At 39.6% G+C, this 19,945-nt stretch overlaps 1 protein-coding gene across 3 annotated transcripts in view; it reads left to right on the top strand.

Moving 5' to 3' along the window:
- The first annotated feature begins 1,687 nt into the window (after positions 1-1,687).
- Positions 1,688-19,945, top strand: part of SPATA7 (spermatogenesis associated 7) — a 44,814-nt gene continuing 26,556 nt past the window's right edge. For 2 of the 3 annotated variants that reach the window (XM_065635565.1, XM_065635566.1), the window contains exons 1-4: positions 1,688-1,793; positions 13,442-13,522; positions 14,183-14,275; positions 15,833-15,880. In XM_065635565.1, coding sequence (XP_065491637.1) covers positions 1,754-1,793; positions 13,442-13,522; positions 14,183-14,275; positions 15,833-15,880 — 262 coding nt within the window. In that variant the 5' untranslated portion in view covers positions 1,688-1,753. The remainder of the gene's footprint in view (positions 1,794-13,441; positions 13,523-14,182; positions 14,276-15,832; positions 15,881-19,945) is intronic. The other variant, XM_065635569.1, reaches the window with a different exon arrangement.

Below are 19,945 nucleotides of genomic sequence, written 5' to 3'. Positions count from 1 at the left end.
AAACAAAAAAAGTATTTTAAAAGTATAAAAATATTACTATGAGCAGCTCACTTAAAATAAAAAAGAAAGAAAAATGAGAGAAGAGAGAAGTGTTTTCAGTAGCATAATCTCTGCAATCAATAAAGCGTATTACAGCTAATGGTTACGATACCACATAGAGGTAAGACTCTCATGCACTTACATTCTCTCTAGTATTTTCGGAACAGATACTCTCTATGACATTGCCCTCACATCCAAGAGACATAAGAGAAAATGACAAAATGCCATCAAATTATTTTGTTTTGACAAAAAGGTAAGGTATTCATGGCATCATGGTTGACGGTAGTTGAAATGCCATAGAAATAGGTTATTTATGAAAAAAGCAGTCAGAAAGACAGACAATCACCACAGGATGGAGGATGGACAGCTTTCCAAGGCATGTATTCCCTCTCCTGACCTCTCCCAGACATATTTAACACCAAGTACCTGTAAAAATGATTTTACGAAACTGCCAAAAATGATTTCTGCAACATGGAGTAGAAGGACTAAGGCCATATCCAAAGAATACTTCATACAACTTATGGGAGCATCTGAAATTATAAGGGAAATCACAGGCTGACCACCAACAGCCAGGGGTTAGCAAGACATTTCAGCTAATGTGTAAGAGTTGACTACTTAAAGTTTTGGGAAGCATTTGGTAAAGCCTACACAAAGTATTGGGGTAGATAAACTACAGGTTTCATGCAACACGAAATGTTTGTGTGACTTACTGTGAGCTTTGAATGAGGCAGAAATAGGGAAGAAAAAAATGTTTTAAAATACCGTGCCCTTGATTTTGCTATGATGTTGAACTACATGCAAACTATTTTTCCTGGCATGTGAAGAAGGGTAGCAAATCACTTAAGAAACTGTATTTAGCCTATAATTAATAATCATTTCTAGACGGCGAAAGGGAATGTCACAACACAGCGTTGTTTGAGGTGTCTGGCTATGGAAGTGACTGCAGTACTCTGGCTGATCAGTGAGAAAAAGCTTCACACAAAAGGTTTTCTTTCAAAAATCCTCAGAGATTTCATGATGAGGAAAATAGCAACCTGCCTGACAAAAGTACAAGCCTACAGCTTCTTCAAAAAGTTTAAATCCAGCACATTAGCATGAATGCATTTATCAGTGATGGTATCAAATGCTGCTTTTCAAAAGTTTATTTTTGTGGTTCATTTCTAAGCTGCTCTTTATTTTGAAAGATACTGAGAATGGATTTCCTCAGCGTAACACACTGGAAATGCTCTAGGCTCTCGATTTGTCATTTGCTCCTTTGAAATATGAGCACTCCGCCGTAAGTCAGGCCCTGGCATCCATTAGTCTTCGACTTCCTGTGAAGTTTCAGGAAAAAGGCTTAAATATTTAGGACACCTTTCACTACCGGGGCAAAAGTTTCGCTCGGCTGCAATGCACTGCTTGAAGAGACATCTGGGGGCCGAGCCCGAGGGGCGAGCAAGCACCCGCAGCGCCCCGCGCCTCGTCCACACGCCAGCCCGGGGCTGCGGCTGCGAGAGCGCCCGCCCCACACGGCGAGGCCCGGGGAACGCGGCTGCGGCCTGCCCGCCCAACGCCGCCCGGCGCCGCGTTCCCGTGGCCATGGCAACGCGTGAGGCGGCCGAGCGAGGCCGCGGCGGGCCAGGCCCAGCGCCCCGCCCCGCCCGCCGCGGGGGACGAGCAGCCGCCGCGGAGCGGAGCGCCGGTTCGCGCCGCCCCTGCGGGCCCGGCCGGTAGCATGGGGCTGAGGATGGAGAGCGGCGGCAGGCGGAGCCGAGGTGCGGGGGGCTCAGTGGCGGCTCCGCGGCTGAGCGGGGTGGGGGGAGAGCGGGAGGCGGCGGGGCGGGGGCTGCCTGCCGGCGCGTTGCGCTGTCGGCCGGGCTCTCCCGTCTCTGCCGGGCGTGGGGTGCAGAGCGCGGCCCCTCTCCCCGTCTTCCGGCTGGGGCTGGGGGCGGGCGGTGTCTCCCCTTCCCCGCCGCCATGGCGGAGCCTGCCTGGGCCTTGCGGCCGGCGCCGGGGGTTCGGGCCCGGCCCCTCTCGCAGCCGGCTGCCCTTCGCTGTGCCGCCCCGTTTGCCACGCGTGGGGCGCCGGGCCCGGGCTGTGGGGCACCCCTGCGGCCGTGAAGACAACCAAGTGCAGCCTCAGCGAGCGGGGCTTGGCTGCTGGGGCCGTGGAGCGTTACACGTAAAACCCCTGGAAGGTTATAATCCGCCTAGAAATGTGGCCTTACATTGTCCAGTTTACAGCCGTCATCGCAAATGTGTGTGTGTTTTAGCGGGTCTAGGGCTGCTGTGGTGAACGTTTCAGACTGTTGCTATCAGCCACTTCGTTTTTGAGGCCTAAATTTCTGTGCTGTTTGGAGTCAACTTTCTTCATCTCCAAAACTGGTATCCATGAATTATTGTGGATTTTACCCTGTGTGTAGAAAGGACATCACTTACATGGCATTTGGATGTAGATCCAAGTTTGTTGGTTTGGTGTGATTTTAATGCAAGTGTAGTTGAAAAACTAGAAAGCTTGAAAGCTTTGAAGCTCTTATAAAGTGATGCCTTCCCCAGCTGTGGGCTGCTCTTGGGCTCTATTCCTATGGATAATCTCAAGACCATTTATCATTCATGATAAAAATAGGCATAAACATGTAAAAATGTTTGCACAAGCTAACTCTGGCTCTTGGAAAATACCTAAAATATTTTTAGATGTGAACTGGATGACATGCATAACATAAAACAATGGTAGGAATTATTCAGTGCTGTGCTATAATGTCAAATCGCACATCACTGCATAAGGTCAGATCCTGTGAGGTAATGTTATGCTTTCATGTTACATCTCAGTGTCAGTTCCAGTCTTTGGAGATGGTGATGGCTGTCACTCTGGAAGATGTCTGATATCAAAGTAGAGTTTTAACATGAATTCTAATACTGCATTGGAATATGAAATTCAGAACAAAAGCTAGTATCTTGTGCATCTAATTTTTTATTCCCTCTTATGTAGCGTGAAGGCCATTTTACGACAAATTTATCCTTTTTCTGGCTACTCATATTTTTGATTGTCCAAATATTTTTATGGTCAACCAGAAAATGTGCTTGATTGTCTGTTGACCGTAAAATTTGAATAAATAGGATGTAAGGTCTGAATTTCATTCAGGTTGCAGCAAGCTTTATGTGAATGACTCCTGTTTAAACAACAAAAAAAAATAGTTAAAAGTAGGAAAGAACGAGTGTTACGTCTGTTTACATGGGAGGCTATTGGTTGGCTGCATATGAGGTTATCACAGAGTCAGCAGTGTGTGAATGGACAGCCCCATGTCTAGGTTCATGGACACACAGGAAGAATCCATACAGACAACAGGGATTTGCACAGTAGAGATACCTCACCTTAAGGTGAGCTAACCTAGAAGTGTGTGCCTAAGCAAACTTGGCAGAACAGCCATTGTATTGCTTGCAGACAGTTTATGAAAGAGGCAGAACTCATAGTGTTTGTGGTTTCTGTATAAAACTGTCTATCAAGAACGTTAATACAGAAGTCAGATATCCGATTTCATGTTGTGGTGTCCTCTGTGCAAGGTTTCTTGTTCAGACCTGACCTTGTCATTGTAAAGAAAGCACCAAAATTTTATACTTGTCTTCTATCAGGGTTTCTGTTTTTATCTAGTGATAATACTGAGCAAAAGGTCTTTTTTTAATGTTGGACTATATAGGATTTGCATTTAGGACTTTTCAAAGTTCAAATAAGGCTGAGGTTTTTCCCTGATAAAAATATTGAAGAGTTAATCCTTTGTGTTTTTTCCTAATTCCAGGTATAAACCTCCAAGTTATTTACTGTAGTAATTTTAGGAGTCAGTTAATATAGTCTCAGATTTATAGTGTGACCTCAAATAATCTGAATACTGTAACTCTAAACCAGCTTTGTTGTTTAAATCCAGTCTTCTGCATTGGGCTGTTTAATTCCTGCAGCCAGTGATTGGCACATAACTGAACAGCAATGAAATCATATGCTTATTGTTAATCAATGACATGCATTTGTGTCACTTTTATGTTACAATGATGAGGAAGTCATCATCATTGCTGTATGGAGGCTGCTCTTAAGTTTAGGCAGTTTACACAGACTTCAAAGATTCTAAACCAAAATTAAATATTTCGCATAATTACAGGCAACACCATCTTATTTAGATTTTCCTTGCATTGCAGGAAATCCTTGCACTAATCTGACAGGAGCTGGAAGGGTGCTAACACACAGCAGTGACTTCCAAGCTGCTTTTTTTTTTTTTGTATTCCTTCATTTGCCACTTGAACAAACAGTTTTTTAAACTCAAGCATTAGTTTGGTAAAACTAATTTGAATTTTCAGAAGTTGCCTTTGACCAGCAGGGAAGTTGGAAAATAATGTATTTGTATCTTCAAAGAAGGAAGGACTTTTAGAAGTTATATTTGAAACATAATAGTACATTTTAACTGAAATTGCAAAATATTAATCTCCATCTTTAAATTTTTACTAAATTAAAACCTTGGCTCAGCAAATCACTTAAACCTATCCTTGATTTGACCATTAATCAAAGAGTCTGTTAAGTGAGTTTTAGTCACCTTATGTGATTAATTCCATCTCCGTTCAGCAAATAATTTACATTTGTAATAGGACTTAAGTATCTGGTTTGTCCCATGTCATCAAAGATTTCTTGCGTGCTTCAAGTGAAATATGTGCTAAAGTAATCAGGATTCACATCATTAACCCTACTAGCTATTTTGCTCTAGATTACATTCTGCAACTTCTGTGGAGTGCAGAGGTTCAAGGTTTCACTGCTCTCCATTCTGGGTGAGGTTGGTTGTGCATTAGAGTTTTGCTAATGTATTTTTCTTTTAGAAGTATGGGAGGGTGGAAGTCACAATTCTAATGGGGAGGGACTTCCTTGTAGGCACAAATTCTAATAACAATTTCTGAACTGTGATATGAGTATTGGTAGTTATACATGTACCACTTACCAGTAGTATGGTGGCTTCTGGAACAGCAGCCCCTATACCTCCTTTCAGAAAATGAGCAACTGCTGGTGCCACTGTTAACTGTAGAGGTGCTGCCCAAGCAAATGGCAATGGGACTAACTTAGGTTCATTTGCTTCTGCCTGCTATTTGCATCACAAAAGGTGCTGCTGACAGACACAGCCATTTGTTTCTGCTTCTGGAGTATGTATAGAGCAATAACCTGCATCTAAATCTTCACTTCTTGTTCATGCAAAGCTTGCAGCTAGGACAATTGTAACAAACATTTGTCAAGAATTACTTTGTCAAATATAACTCAATTAGCATATTTTAAGGCTACTGTACGCTACTATTTTATTAGATTTCTTAAATTTATCAGAGGCAGGTTGGACTCTTGAAACTGAAGCATAATTTTGGTTGAATGGTTTTAATTTATGCAGAATACTATTAAATTATTAGTTGTAAAGGACTGAGAGACCTAGCTCTTAGGCACTGGGAGTAGATGGAAAGGAGAGCTTTTGTGTAATCCAGTGTAGTAAGGGTATAAATAGCACCCATCTAATTAGTGGCTTAGAAGATTATCTATGGTGCATACATCAAGGAGTGATACATTGTATCACCCTCATCATGTTTTTCTTCTGACACAAATGATCCCATGCAAAGTTCATATGGAATGTTTGTGATTTTATTTTCAAATTGGGGTATTCTAGCTTCTTGGGACTTTATTCATGAAGTTTTGCTTAGAAAATTTATAAAACAATTATATTTTTTCCTCTGGCAGATTCTGCCACTTCTTAATAAACCTTAAATGTGATTGTGTTAAAGCCAGTTTCACATCTAAGACTATGTACTCAGAATTGATGTGAGCTTTGTTCCCATTGAAACCAGAAATGGGTCCAAGACGCTTCTGTTTTGCTTGCCTGAACAGGAAAAAATACAGCTGTGACGATGAAGTGCTCAGTTTTGCCCCACTGTAACTTCCAAATAGAATGGAACACAGTGCATTCAGTAACCAGCTAATCCTAAAGTCATGACTGAAGGTCTCTTGTGATTGCACAGGTGCTGCAGAAAAGCAGTGGAGACTTGCCACATTTTAACTTGGTCTGCTAAAGAAGGAGTCTGTGGGTGGGTCACTGATCTCTGCCAGCTTTTTCTTCTTTCCAGTTCTGCATCTTTTAGCTGATTTCACCCAGCTGTGAGTAAGAAGTAGGAGTCTTAGTGGTACAAATGTCAGCGGCTGGGCAGGAAAAAATCCAGCCAATTAACATACGTTTTTTAAGTGAAAGTCATTCTGTTCTTTGTGCATTTTCAGATACACATTTAGAGGATAAGGAATACTCAGCCAAGAATAAGCAATCAGAGAAGCTTAAACTAGATGACCAATTATAACACCTATACCACCTCAGCAGCCACAGCTGAGCAAGCAAGGGAGGTCAGAGTGAGGGAAAGAATGACCATGGAAAAGGCAACAAATTGGGGAAACTGAAAGGAGTTCAGGGGGTATGGTAGGAAGATGTAAGCCGCATTGGTAGGAAAGCAGACCTCATTAGCAGTACTACTAATAGAGCATCTGATTCTTTTTTAAAATTTTTTTTAAGTATATCATCATGCTCATCTAAAAGAAAAATAGTTAAAAATAAAAAATAGTTTCTTATTGAAATGAAGTTTGAATCCAGTGTGGATTTTCGTAACCAGGTTAATCTCTTAATGTACTTTGAGATAGCAGTGTTTACTCTATACACTTCTATGTCGTATTCATATGCACAACAATATCTGTAGCATAAAGAGTTAATGGATGCTTTGATTTAAAAATTCCCATAGTACCAAAAATATAGAAACCTACATTTCAGGTCCTAATTTCATTCCTTTAAATATGACCTTTTCAGTTGTGTTAGATTAGATGCTTGAAGGAGTTTCCATCACCACTCCTAAGTCATTTAGAATTTCACAGAGATTATTTAAACTACTTCTGTTCCTTCCTCAGGATGTGTACAGCATTAGTGCTGTAGTGTACTGTTAGTGTGTATGGAGTTGGAAGAGTTGACTTCATAACAGGAGGCCCACTGAAAAGATCACTGAACTAGTTGGTAGAATAAGGGTGATAGTGATAGAGCATCCATGACTTACATTAAAGTCACAGCACATACCTCCTTCTGCATGTAGTTGCTAGAATTATCCACTTCGACAAAGGTATCTCACTATTTTTGGTTTAGAGCATTGAGATATTGCAGAAGAAGAGAAGAAAAGGAGGTGGCAGTGGGAAGTGGAAGAAGGAAGAAGGAACAATACCAAAACTTTATAAATCAGTGTAGTGGCTGGAGTGGCAAAGCATTTGTCAGCTTGGGTTGAGTGACCTTATCAGCCTCAGGGAGATCAAATCCCCAAATCTCATGCAAATGCTGCAGTTCTAGTCCATTAGAGACAGAGATGCTTCCTACATTTCCTGCTGAGAGGAGGCCACTGCGCAGCCAGGAATGGAAGAGTCCTGGAGCCGCCAAAAATCAGTGCACAAAAGGGTTGGGGCCTTGGCAGAGTGATGAGCATATTCCTCAGGGACAGCTGGGGAGACCAGAGGTCTAAATCCACCTGGGGCTGAGGGCTGTTTGAACCCAAGCTAAAGTCTAGGTAGGAGCTGCTCTTCGGAAAACATGGTGTTTATACATCTCTACACAGTTAAGTGGAGGTTTTGTGGCTTCTAGTGCTGGATTTAGATGCCTGTATCCAATATCCCACCTCAGGTCTCTGTATTTTTTTTTATGGATTATCTTTTAAGTAACAGGTCTTGGTGGGCAAGGGTAGCCTGATTGGATTTTTTCAGTATTTTTTATTTGCTATGTCTGAAGTACAGTTTTGTTATAAATATAGTAAGTCTAATATTTGTGTTTAAAATCCTTCGTATGAGAATGGTGTAATGAAAGACTGGGCTTCTCTCCAGTATTTATTCACGTTCCAAATCTGAATGGCTTTGTAGAAAAATAATTTCCATAAATTCTGTGTAGCCATTAACAACTGGGAAACAAAGTAACAAATAGAAACCACCAATTTCCATCATTTTTAAGACTGTAAAATTAGAAATAAAGATAGGATACATTTTAAATGAAAACAAAAAGATAATTTAGACAAAATAACTTAATAATATAATTATTACTTACTCTAGATACCAGCTGGAAAGAATTCCAGAGAAAGGGTTTTAAAATTTTTTTTCTTATTTATTGTGTAGTGTCACATGCAGGGGAAGCTAACAACAAGCAAATAGAAACGGTAATAAGGAACTGAAAGATGTAATTAATTTTTAGAAATATTTGATTTGTTTGGTCCCTGTTCTTTAGGACAACACACAGCATGAGAATCCTGATTTTATATTCAGTATGTATAGTCCACTTACATCTATGAGGAAACGTATGTTTAGGTCACATAGGTACATGTCTAGTATATCAAAGATAGGAGTCCATTATATGTCTCAGTTTCCAAGTTTTAAATCTCAGGAAATAATTTCGTAAATGAAATTATGTTGAAAAGTTTCCAGTCCATTTCTGGAAATATATTTACGTAGACGTTTAAATTGTGGCTGGAAGTTTTTTTTATTGTAAGAAGTGGAAAGTGCTCATTTTAGTCAGGAAACCTGATTGCTAAAACTGCTATAGTACTGCAAGTACTGGGATCAGTTCTGCTAAGTTTGGTTCAGACAAATACTCCTATTCCCAAACAATGTATTATTCAAGAACTATCAAAATAATTAGAAAATTTTTCTCTGAAAAAAATTCTTGCTCTTATGCATGGTTTTGAGAAAATAGGCAAAGTAGCCAAAATGCGTACTACTTTCATGCCGCTCCCAGTCCTACACCAATGCTGACACAGGTTGCCCAGAGAAGTGGTAGATGCCCCATTCCTGCAGACATTCAAGGCTGGGCTGGACGGGGCTCTGAGCAACATGGTGTAGCTGAAAATGTCCCTGCTCATTGCAGGGGAGTTTGGACTAGGTGACCTTTGAAGGTCCCTTCCTACCCAAACTATTTCTATGATTCTATGAATAAAGCTTCCACCACTCCTGTAGCTATCCAGGTGCTCTAATTACCATGCATTGTAGTTATCATCGATTTGTGAGGTTTATATTTGGTTACTATGTAATTTGATGAAAATCTCGCCTTCTTTGAAATCCCCTTCACATATCTAAGCCTTCAATTTTTTAGTTTCTGCTATTGTGCAAATAACTTTGAAAACAGACTGAATCTAAACAAATACCTGTTCAAGTCAGAGACAACCTGAAATTATACTTGTGAAACATTTGAACATTAATGCTTTCTACATCACTTCAATTGTTTGTAGAAATACTAAAATGTATCAGATATCCTCCACGTAGCAAATCCTCCAGTTTCTCATCTGACATTAGCAATGTACGTCTTAATTGTAAATATTTGACACTATAAAAAGCAGGTTTGAGTTTCAGACTGAATATATAGGGAGGGTATTATAAGTTGAATTTAGTGTAGAAATTATACATTTGATGGAATGTCCATGTGAAACAGCCTGGGATCCTAAGAAAAGAAAAGTTTCCTTATTATTCTTTGCCTCTTCTATTTTCAATAGTGCTAAGCATTATTTCTGCCAAAAATATGTCTTTGACCATTTTTCTGTGATAAATTTTCAACATGTTTTGTGAAAACAGATGGTTCGCAGAGAGAGAGCCTCAAACAGAGTACAAAAATATCTCAGTCCCTTTATTTGGCTCCATCTCCTCGCAGAGTGTAGGAGCAAGAACCATGGGACACTACGGGAGGACCATAGAAAGCCTTCAGCACAAGTTCTGCTCTTAGTGGAAATATTTTTAAATTAAAGACTCTTCTGTTCTTTAGTTGAAGCCATAAGAAAATGACAGTTTGCCAGGATAGAGCCCCAAGAGTCCAACTAGATATTAAAAAGAAATTAAGCTGTTCAGCATAAAATTTTGCTGGACAAGGAAATATTCTAAACAGCAAGAAAATGTCATTCGTTAAAGGCATGAAAGTTTTCAACAGGTCCAGGTACTAGGAGTGCCGCAACCCTGGCATTTCAAGGGCATCCTAAAATCTGAGCGGTCAGGAACGCTTTTATTCAAGGTCCTACACCTCCCGGAAAACTGGTCAATATTGTAATGGCCTAGGAATTTCCTAAAGGAGTTCAGAGATACCTGTGGCAGCACAGCAGGGAGGTGTCAGCCTGCAATTAGCAGGAGTTGGGTTGCAAATCCAGCTGGTGGGATGGGGGACTGGAAACTTCCTTGGTGGTACAGAAGTTCCAGCATGTAGGAGGAGCTGAGGTTTGGTGACATAGTGCTGGGGTCATGAGCACCTGCACAAAGACAAATGGTGCTGTGTTTCCAGTGCCTTTGGGACTTCTGCTAATTGGGGATTTCTGCATAGATTGGGAGTGATTTTTGTGCTGTCCATGTGTCCATAATCAAAATAGAGGAGAGAAATATTTTAATTTCTCCCTCCTGACCCTTTCTGTCAGTTTTTCTGGACTATGAAATAGTGATGCTGGATGGACGGGGAAGAAAGCTGACTTTTTTTTTTTTCTCTTCCACCCAACCGTCCCCCGCCCCCCAAGCCTGGTACAAATGAATTGTAAAGGACAAAAACAGTCAACAGTCGTTTTTCCGATGGCGTTTATCCGTGTGCCATCTGCTGGTGATGCAAAGCAAGTCAACGTCTCAAAATTGTCTGGTTTTCCTGTAGTGCTCAACACTCGCATCTCCAGCTGAAGACAGTAGAAGCAACAGGTTTCTGAGTGTCTCTGGTCATCTTTAACTCAGGGCAAAGTCATTTAGTTTACCTGAGAAGAATCAACTGCAGTTGTAACAATGTCTCTGCTTTTTTACAATGCCCAGACTTATTTTTCTATGATTCTGCCACATAAAAATGAGTTAAAGGTTGTGTTGTGTTAGTCTAACAGTATTATGTGTGTCCTTCTGGAATTATAGCCTAGCTCTGAAATACAAAAATACTGGGATATTTAGGTTATTTTGAGCAACTGTGAATGAAAACTTTCTGATGCGCAGGGAGTCTGCTATAGTCTAGATTCCTGGCATACATGTGGGGTTTTTTTAATCATTAGGACAAACTTTTATCTACTGAAATATTATAATCTAATGTGCAAGTCCTCCTAAAGACTTGCATTCTCTAAAGCTGTAAACATTGTACTTCAAGAAGTCATGGGTTTCAGGGTGGTTATCCAGCTAGACTGAGAATGCCACTCGTATCTAATAGTGTATGGTAGAGGAATATAATACTTAAACAAGAAAGAAAGCTATTATTCACACAGGTTTGCAGTTATTTTGGAGACAGTCATTCTAAATCTAATAAATTCTTACTGTACGTTTGGAATTTTAATATTTTAAAAGTAATTTAGCATTGTTTGTTCATATGTATGTTTAAGTCACAAATTAAGATTAGGAAGAATTGTACCCCAAGGAAAATTTAAAATGAGCCATTTGAAATTGATACAGATGAGCAGGAACCTTCAGCTTTAAAGAGAACAGCATAAAGATAAAACAACAGCAGGACAGGGTTGAAAAAATCTGCAGTAGTGTTCTCTTTTTTTTTTTTTTTTTTTCTTTTTCCCCTTGTCACGTTCCTACTGCTGATGTGGCAGCTTCACAGCAAAGAATAGTGGGAGCACTATTATTGCAGGCATTGCCTCTAATACTGTAAAGCTGCAGAAGCCTGTGCTGTATAAAGGCCGGCTTTTCTACACGTGAAATCCTCATACTAATTCAAAATTGCCTGGATATTGTTGGGCTTCGTAAGAGTGGGGACTGAGTTTATTGATCCAGATTTAGTGTAATTTCACAACAGAGTCCCAAGAAAGTACTCTGAAAATTTCCACATATGCTCACGATTTTCATTTATTTTCTCAAGACACATTTTGTTGCTTCCCAAACTAATCCTAGTCACTTGAAATTTATAAGGTCTTTTTATAAGACCTTTGGTGGAATGATATTAAAACATTATTAAAGAAACTATTTGTTTTGCTGCAATCTCTGTGAAGTAATAGTCAGACACTATGTTAACCATCTTGTGCAACACGCTGTTGCACTTAAAGTAGAGCTACAGAATGTAGTAGTTACATGCGTAATTGAAGTAGTACTGCAACAGTCATCACACAGCGGTGGGAAACATGAAAACCTGGAAAGCCAGATGCTGGGCATGCAGGATGTAAGAAGCAGTGAGAGGTAGAATTAAGTGGCTTTTAACATGTGTGGCGTAGCTTCCTGCACCCCCCAGTCAGTTTGTAATTATGCCAGCCTTTGTCGACCCAGCTGAAGGACGCTGAGAAGAGATTCCCTGTCATGTTTTGGGGGCCCAGCTTGCTTCTCCATCTGATGTAGGGTGGGAAGCTGGAGGTGGCCAGTGAGTGTAGAGCAGAGGAGTTACTGCCCCAGAGCTGTGGTGCCTTCAATTGCTAGGAGATGCTTGCATGGCAATTGCAGACTCTTGAACTGAGAGGTGAGAAGTGGGATGGGAATGGGAAGACCATATGGACCTTAATAATGAGAATAAATTTGTAGAAATTGGCTGCATGGTTTTATAATTGATGTTAAGTAAGCGTGGTATATTTACTCCATTAAAGAAATCTTGTTTGTTTTGCTTTACATTTTAAGCAGTGTTTTGGAAACCTTAGAGGAATGCTTTATCTACACTAGTATTTGTAGTAATAGGATATCTCCTGTTAAAATTTACACTAAAAATGGTGCAGATTCTTAATTATTTCAGATGCAGATTTTTAAATTGTAGGTTGTGTAACAGACAGTGGTTGTGAGCCTGACAGTACAGCATTTATTTTCAAAGAGGAGCCTTTAATTCACATTCCTTCATTTTCCGGTGAAGTTTTGTCAGCATCTGCTCCCAGTCTGTCAAACTCCCAGAAGACTGAATTCCAAACCAAATGCCTCTTGCATTAACAACAGATTTTTCAAATAGTGTGTTCTCATTGATACGATGATTTTCACACAAGCATAATTCCTTCAATCTATTAAGCTTGCATTTTAGTATAATAATGACCACAATCACTGCCTATGTGCAGAATATTTTTCACATTAGTCATTTGATGCAATGATGGAATTCAATCAATAAAACTTTAAAACAAATGGGAGGTTAGCATAGTGCAAAACTGTGGCCATATTTCTGTGTAGTTTAATGACCAATGTAAAATTCAGACTGAAGTAATCTAGTGGTTTCTTCTGCTTTTTAACGCCATGAGCCACTACCATCGTATCTTGGTGTTTAGATTGAGTTACTTAACTACAGTGTTGTACTTTGGTAATAGTATCATGTTTAAATACACTTACTTTCCTCTGTGGAAAAAGTTCTGTTGCAGTAATTCGTGAGTTCTTTGGCGAAAGATTATCTGCTTTATCTTGTCTGACAAAATATGTATTTTCTTTTTTCTAATGTTTTGTTTTGACACTTTGTTACAGTGAGTGAATACCCAGCTGTTGGCATTCCCAGATGTGGTCCAGCAAGTCCATTTAAAGGACACTTGAGTACTAAGAGTAATGGTAAGTAACACGTGCTTTTATCATAAGGCAGACATGGTTTGTTTTATGTTAATTCATTGATTTTTATGATTAACATGTTTTTATAATTAAAACCTTTGCATTGAGCTCAATTGGTGAACTTTAATAGTACTTACATTTAATATGTGAAAATACTTTTGATGAGTGAGTTTTGCCTTGACTGTACCACTAGCTAGAAACAGTTAGGAAGATATCCAAATATGTATAGATGCCACCTCTTTGTTAGCTGGAATATAGATATGGTTACTGCTTTAAAGAACCCTTGAGGTTAAATGTATTCCTTTACACTCAGTAGTTTACGTGGGCTCGTATGTTTCTGTGCCGTACTGCCAGCTCAGGCACTTTTTTCAAAAGAGCACGGAATAGAGAAACAGGAAGTTTGCATGGTGGCGTTTTCATAGTCCAACTGCAGCCACTTCTGTAGCTGTTGATTGAGTCAATGGCTCAGTGGGGAAAAAAATAAAGGAGACAAGATGATTTCATGGGATAGTAGCTGCTAAAGAAAAATGACTGCCATTGAGCAAAGTAGTTAAGCACACAGTAATTTAGTTTGTGGCTTTGAATTGCAGTTAATAACTGTTTAAAATTTTAGTATTCTTGTGCCTGCCTTTATAATGTTTAAATATGTTTTAATCTTAACAGCTTTCTGCATTGACTCCTCCCGAAGTCTAACCAGCCAGTACCTGATCAGAGATCACATGGTGTTTCATTATAACAAAATCCTTTCAGCCAAAGGTAAACATGTGCATATATGAATGAACTTTCTATTCCCAAATTTAGCTCATTCTTTCAGAATAGGCTCATATCAAGGGGAAATTAATTGGATTGTAGGAAGTGTAGTTTACATCCTGTTTCATACTCAGACTGTTGTCACCAAGGAGATATGGCTGCTACTGTATAAGATTTTTATGTTATTGGAATGGGAAATTCTGTATGAAAACATTTTCCGTAAATGCAACCAAAGATCCTACTTTAATTTTTGGGTACTTTATGCTGTGTTCTCTTCATTCAGCTTTTAATGAAGTAATGAATTATGAACTAATATGTTGAAGTGAAAATTGTGGAGATATTTACAATATCAAACGTACAGAATTTATTTTAGGAATGAATGCAGAACATTTTCAGTTAAACTTAGACCACTGTGTCTTGTGGTTTTTTTATTTAAAAAAGTTCATTATTGTTTGTTCATATTTTGATCAATGGCACTAGGTAGTTTTATGGACTTTGAAAATTAACCCATGTGTTTGCAAATGAGAAAATCATGTTACTAATCTGTTATTGAGCACTAAAATGTATATGATGTTTTGCACACATTTTAATGTAAGGAGGTACTTATATTTATGAAAAGACAAATAGTATGAAATATGGAATTTAAAAGCATATTGAACTTGCACGTGTTTGTTTGTTTCTTAGTTATGGTGAGATCCTGGTCAAAAATATTTCAGATTTAGAAATGTACGTTTACTCTGCTGTGAACTGCCAATACCTCATTGTCAGTGCTATGATTGAAAACAAACTGTATCACAGCCAGTTATTTTTTAAAGGTCATATAAGGAGTATGAAGTACTGTGTTTAAAATGTTAATACAATACACAGAGTTAAGAAAAATCTGTAGATAGTTGTTAATGTTGTTTACAGTTCACAGCCTATTTTCATTCTTCTTGGCATAAACTTATCTTGGGGATCTCAGTCCTAGAGATATTCATGCTGGGGTTTGGCTGGAGGTCCTGAGTATTTAAATTAAATGCATAAAAGTTTGCAGGATATGAGTTACAAATGTTTTTTGAATGCCTCCCGAAACACTGTGCACTCTTTTTCTAGGTGTTTTCAGAAATAGGGTTTTGGAGATGGTTCTGCTGATTCTCTTCATCATCTCTCCTTTTCTTAATATCTGCTTTAAAGGGAGGTACATGGGGGCTTCAAATTCTGCCAGTCCGTCCTCACAAATACACTGTCATCTGTCTACTGTGTAACATACTTACTATCTTCAAGTCTGCAGTTAAATGCCATCAGCACAAAATGTATAGAAACCTTTTGTAAGGAATCTTCATTTAAATGATTCTTCCTTCAAGTATATATTTTACTTCTCCATCTCAAAAATTCTCTGACTGTATTAATATCAATCGAATACTTTACATACACAGTAACTAGCATATTTTAAAATAGAGGAAAAATTGCTGTGTTCTAATTAAATTAGTCTTTTTTTCTGTGTTGTTTTATTGCTACTTTTTTTCTATCCACCACAAATACTAAGTAAATACTGAATCACTTACTTTTTTTTCTTATTTTCAGCAGCCGTAGACTGTTCAGTGCCCAAAAGTAGACTGACCAGCATCAAACGTAAGTATTTGTGATATATTAACTTTGCAAAAGCTTCTGTAAAAGTAACGTAACAAAAGAACTAGAGGAATAGAAGACTAACAATAGAATATAACCCTTAATAAAGCATACATGCATCTGCTTGTTTCTTCAGCTTTTTGTACACTGCTCCAGCTATTTGTAAGAATCTGCAGTAAATGTACTGCTAGGGAGATGGATCTAGTCTGTCAGTGATTAGCTGTGCTTAGGATCACAACTAGTTTTGCTTAGGATCCTTTTTATCCACACAGTTAATGGAGCACGCAAGGAGAATTTCAGCATTTTCTCTTTCCTGTCTTGTGGTATGATGTGAGCTTGAACTTTCAAGAGAGCTTACCAGTGCAAGGTCGAGAGGAATTTTGGGAGTGTGGGCACCAGGACTGAAATTTCTTGTTCCATTTCGCAGAAAAAAGAGCCAGTTACAAGCACACAGTCTCATAGCCTGGATTAAACTGCAGTTACTTTTTCTGGGAGTTGTCTCGTTTTTTAACATTATTTAAAGATACCAGTACTGCAGCCTTTCTTCATACTGTTAGCTGAAGCGCAATGCTTTCAAATCACTGATTTCACAGAATCACAGAATCACAGAATGTTAGGGATTGGAAGGGACCTCGAAAGATCATCTAGTCCAATCCGCCTGCCAGGGCAGGAACACCTAGATGAGGTTACACAGGAAGGCGTCCAGGCGGGTTTTGAATGTCTCCAGAGAAGGAGACTCCACAACCTCCCTGGGCAGCCTGTTCCAGTGTTCCGTCACCCTCACTGAGAAGAGGTTTCTTCTCAAATTTAAGTGGAACCTCTTGTGTTCCAGCTTGAACCCATTACCCCTTGTCTTACTGTTGGTTGTCACCGAGAAGAGCCTGGCTCCATCCTCGTGACACCCACCCTTTATATATTTATAGACATTGATGAGGTCACCCCTCAGTCTCCTCTTCTCCAAGCTAAAGAGATCCAGCTCCCTCAGCCTTTCCTCATAAGGGAGATGCTCCACTCCCTTCATCATCTTTGTGGCCCTGCGCTGGACTCTCTCCAGCAGTTCCCTGTCCTTCTTGAACTGAGGGGCCCAGAACTGGACACGATATTCCAGATGAGGTCTCACCAGGGCAGAGTAGAGGGGAAGGAGAACCTCTCTCGACCTACTAACCACCCCCCTTCTAATACACCCCAGGATGCCATTGGCCTTCTTGGCCACAAGGGCACAGTGCTAGCTCATGGTCATCCTGCTGTCCACCAGGACCCCCAGGTCCCTTTCCCCTACACTGCTCTCTAATAGGTCATTCCCCAACCTGTACTGGAACCTGGGGTTGTTCCTGCCCAGATGGAAAACTCTGCACTTTCCCTCGTTATATTTCATTAAATTTTTCCCCGCCCAACTCTCTAGCCTGTCCAGATCTCGCTGGATGGCAGCACAGCCCTCTGGCGTGTCAGCCACTCCTCCCAGCTTGGTGTCATCAGCAAACTTGCTGATAGTACACTCAATTCCCTCATCCAAGTCATTGATGAATATATTGAATAGTATTGGTCCCAGAACTGACCCTTGAGGCACTCCACTAGATACAGGCCTCCAACCAGACTCCGCCCCATTGACCATGACTCTCTGGCTTCTCTCCTTCAGCCAGTTTGCAGTCCACCTCACTACCCGATCATCCAGTCCACACTTCCTCAGTTTTGCCGTGAGGATGCTGTGGGAGACAGTGTCAAATGCTTTGCTGAAGTCAAGGTAGACCACATCCACTGCTCTGCCATCGTCAATCCACCTTGTTACGTCTTCATAAAAGGCTATGAGGTTGGTCAAACACGACTTCCCCTTGGTGAAGCCATGTTGACTGTCCCTGATGACCCTCTTATCCTTGATATGTCTTAAGATGGCACCAAGGATAAGGTGTTCCATCACTTTCCCAGGGATGGAGGAATTTACGGAATACTAAGTGAAGTGTATTCGTCAAAGGGGATAAATAGCAGCTGTTTGTTGAAATAACAAAGGTATACTTCTGTTATCTGTCTTTTTCTCTAATGCAATTAGAGAAAGTTTGGGTTTTTTCTCCAATTCAATATTTAGTTATAACCACTGAGGTACTGCAAAAAAATGAAGTATTCTTTTCAGATGGAAATAGAAATCTTCTGGGGACGGAATACTTTGGTTATTCTCAAATCCAGTCAAGCCAGAGTGATACTGCCTTGTAAAATGATCAGAGTAACTAGAGGTTATGCAGGAAATCAGTCATCCTTTTGGCAGAAAGACACAATTTCATTAGGGTTTTTTTCAGTACTTCTGCATAATGGGTTGAGACTGAATTAAGCAACAAGCTGCACCTGGGTCAAAGATGCTTTATATGGGCTTGCCTTCTGCTTTCAAAAGGTGCAGCGCAAATAACAACATTATTGCTGGAATATCTGGAGCCTGCAGATTGCAGTAGGAATTTCAGGTCATCTATTCTGCATATTCATCTGAAAAAAATTCTTCCTTCTCATGCTCCAGCTCTACCAAGATTTGCCTTGAAACAAGCATGAAAATACAGGGTTGGTGTAAGAAGAAAAGTTTCGCCTATGTGTTTGTGTAATAAAACTCTCATGTAGGTTTCCTTTCTGCACCTGCTAGAATCTTTCTGAAGCTCCCTAATTAACCATACCTTTTCAGGTATTGGGTCTTTCTCAACACCAACAAATGGCCATTTATTTGAGAGTCTGCTGTTTTTACAGATAAAATGCTTCTGAGCTGATAGCTTGTGTGTTTCACACCAGAATGACTTTCCCTGAATAATGTGTTCATTTTGGGAGACAGCAGCAGTGCCTTAACCTGAACAGATAATTATTATGACACTAACAGGTGTGCTTGGTAGTGAGGTAATTTCCATTTCAGATAGCAAGGCTTTGTGCAATATGTTTCTCTTTGAGTTCATCTTAACTTAGACCGGTGTCTGACTATGTAACTCTGTCCTGGTCACAAACAGAACACTAATCTCCTGTACAGGGTGTGACGGAAACATTTCACCTTTATTGTTGCTTCTGTTTTTACCCATCTGTTTGATAAAATTAGTACACTAAATCCTTGCTAAATTGCTCTTTCACCTATTTTCAGACTGGGCTGGAAAAAGCTGCTGGTGTGTGTTATCTCATTAGAACATGCATACAATAGCACAGCCAGATGATGTTTCCTTTTCACAAAGGAAAAAACCTTAAAGCTAGGGAAAAAAAAATAAAACTTTTGATTAAAAAAAAAAAATCTTCAATTTACCTACTGTTATTCTAGCCTAAGACTTGGGAATGCAAATTGTTAGTTGAAATTTATTATATTCCTAAAAGAGAGCTAGCTCATAAAGTGAAGCTGAGCATCATAGCTCAAGGATTGGGATCCTGTTCAGTAGCACAGGATTCCTTTAGAAGAAATCTTGGACCGACTTCTCTGTCTCCCAGAGCTGAGTATCCACTGTGGTCAGAGCGCTTTATCCTTAGATTTAGCTCAGCTCTAACATACAGTTTGTTTGCTTGGTGTTCTGCACTGAGAGGAACTGAGCAATTATAAAGTGACAATGAATTTCCCATTTTTAAAAATCTGTTGAATGAAGCAGTAAATGTTTTGTTTGTTGTTTTGTTGTTGTAGGGTTTTTTTCCCTGAAAGTGACTTCTCAAGACAGTGTTATGTCTCTGCCCATTTTCAGGTTTTATTTTGTGAGGTGCTTCGTGTTCTCTAATAAAAATGAGAGTGCCGAGTGAAAGATAGAAAGCAAATTAATAAAGCAAACATGTAAACACAATTTTTTCGTTAGAGTATTTCTCAACCTAGTGTTCTTAATTTGCGATGGTGAAAAATGTTCCCAAATACATTTTGATCTTAAATTGTCTGTATAAAATGCTACAAAACCTTTTTTTGCAGTAGGAGATTCCCTTTTTTTTTTTTTTTGTGCAAGACTGAGAGAAACATCTCAACATTTGATTTTACTGAAGTTCAGCACTTGCCCCAGGCATAAGGCTGGAAGTTACAGAGCTTGGTTGCTGGTTCTGGTTAGCATTTCAGAAGAGGGTCTTTCTACTCAATAGAGATGAGAG

This window comes from Caloenas nicobarica, chromosome 5 (assembly GCF_036013445.1).
Source record: "Caloenas nicobarica isolate bCalNic1 chromosome 5, bCalNic1.hap1, whole genome shotgun sequence".
Lineage (NCBI taxonomy): Eukaryota > Metazoa > Chordata > Aves > Columbiformes > Columbidae > Caloenas > Caloenas nicobarica.
The sequence above is the reverse complement of the archived record's forward strand: the minus strand, read 5'-3'. Positions and strand labels throughout refer to the sequence as shown.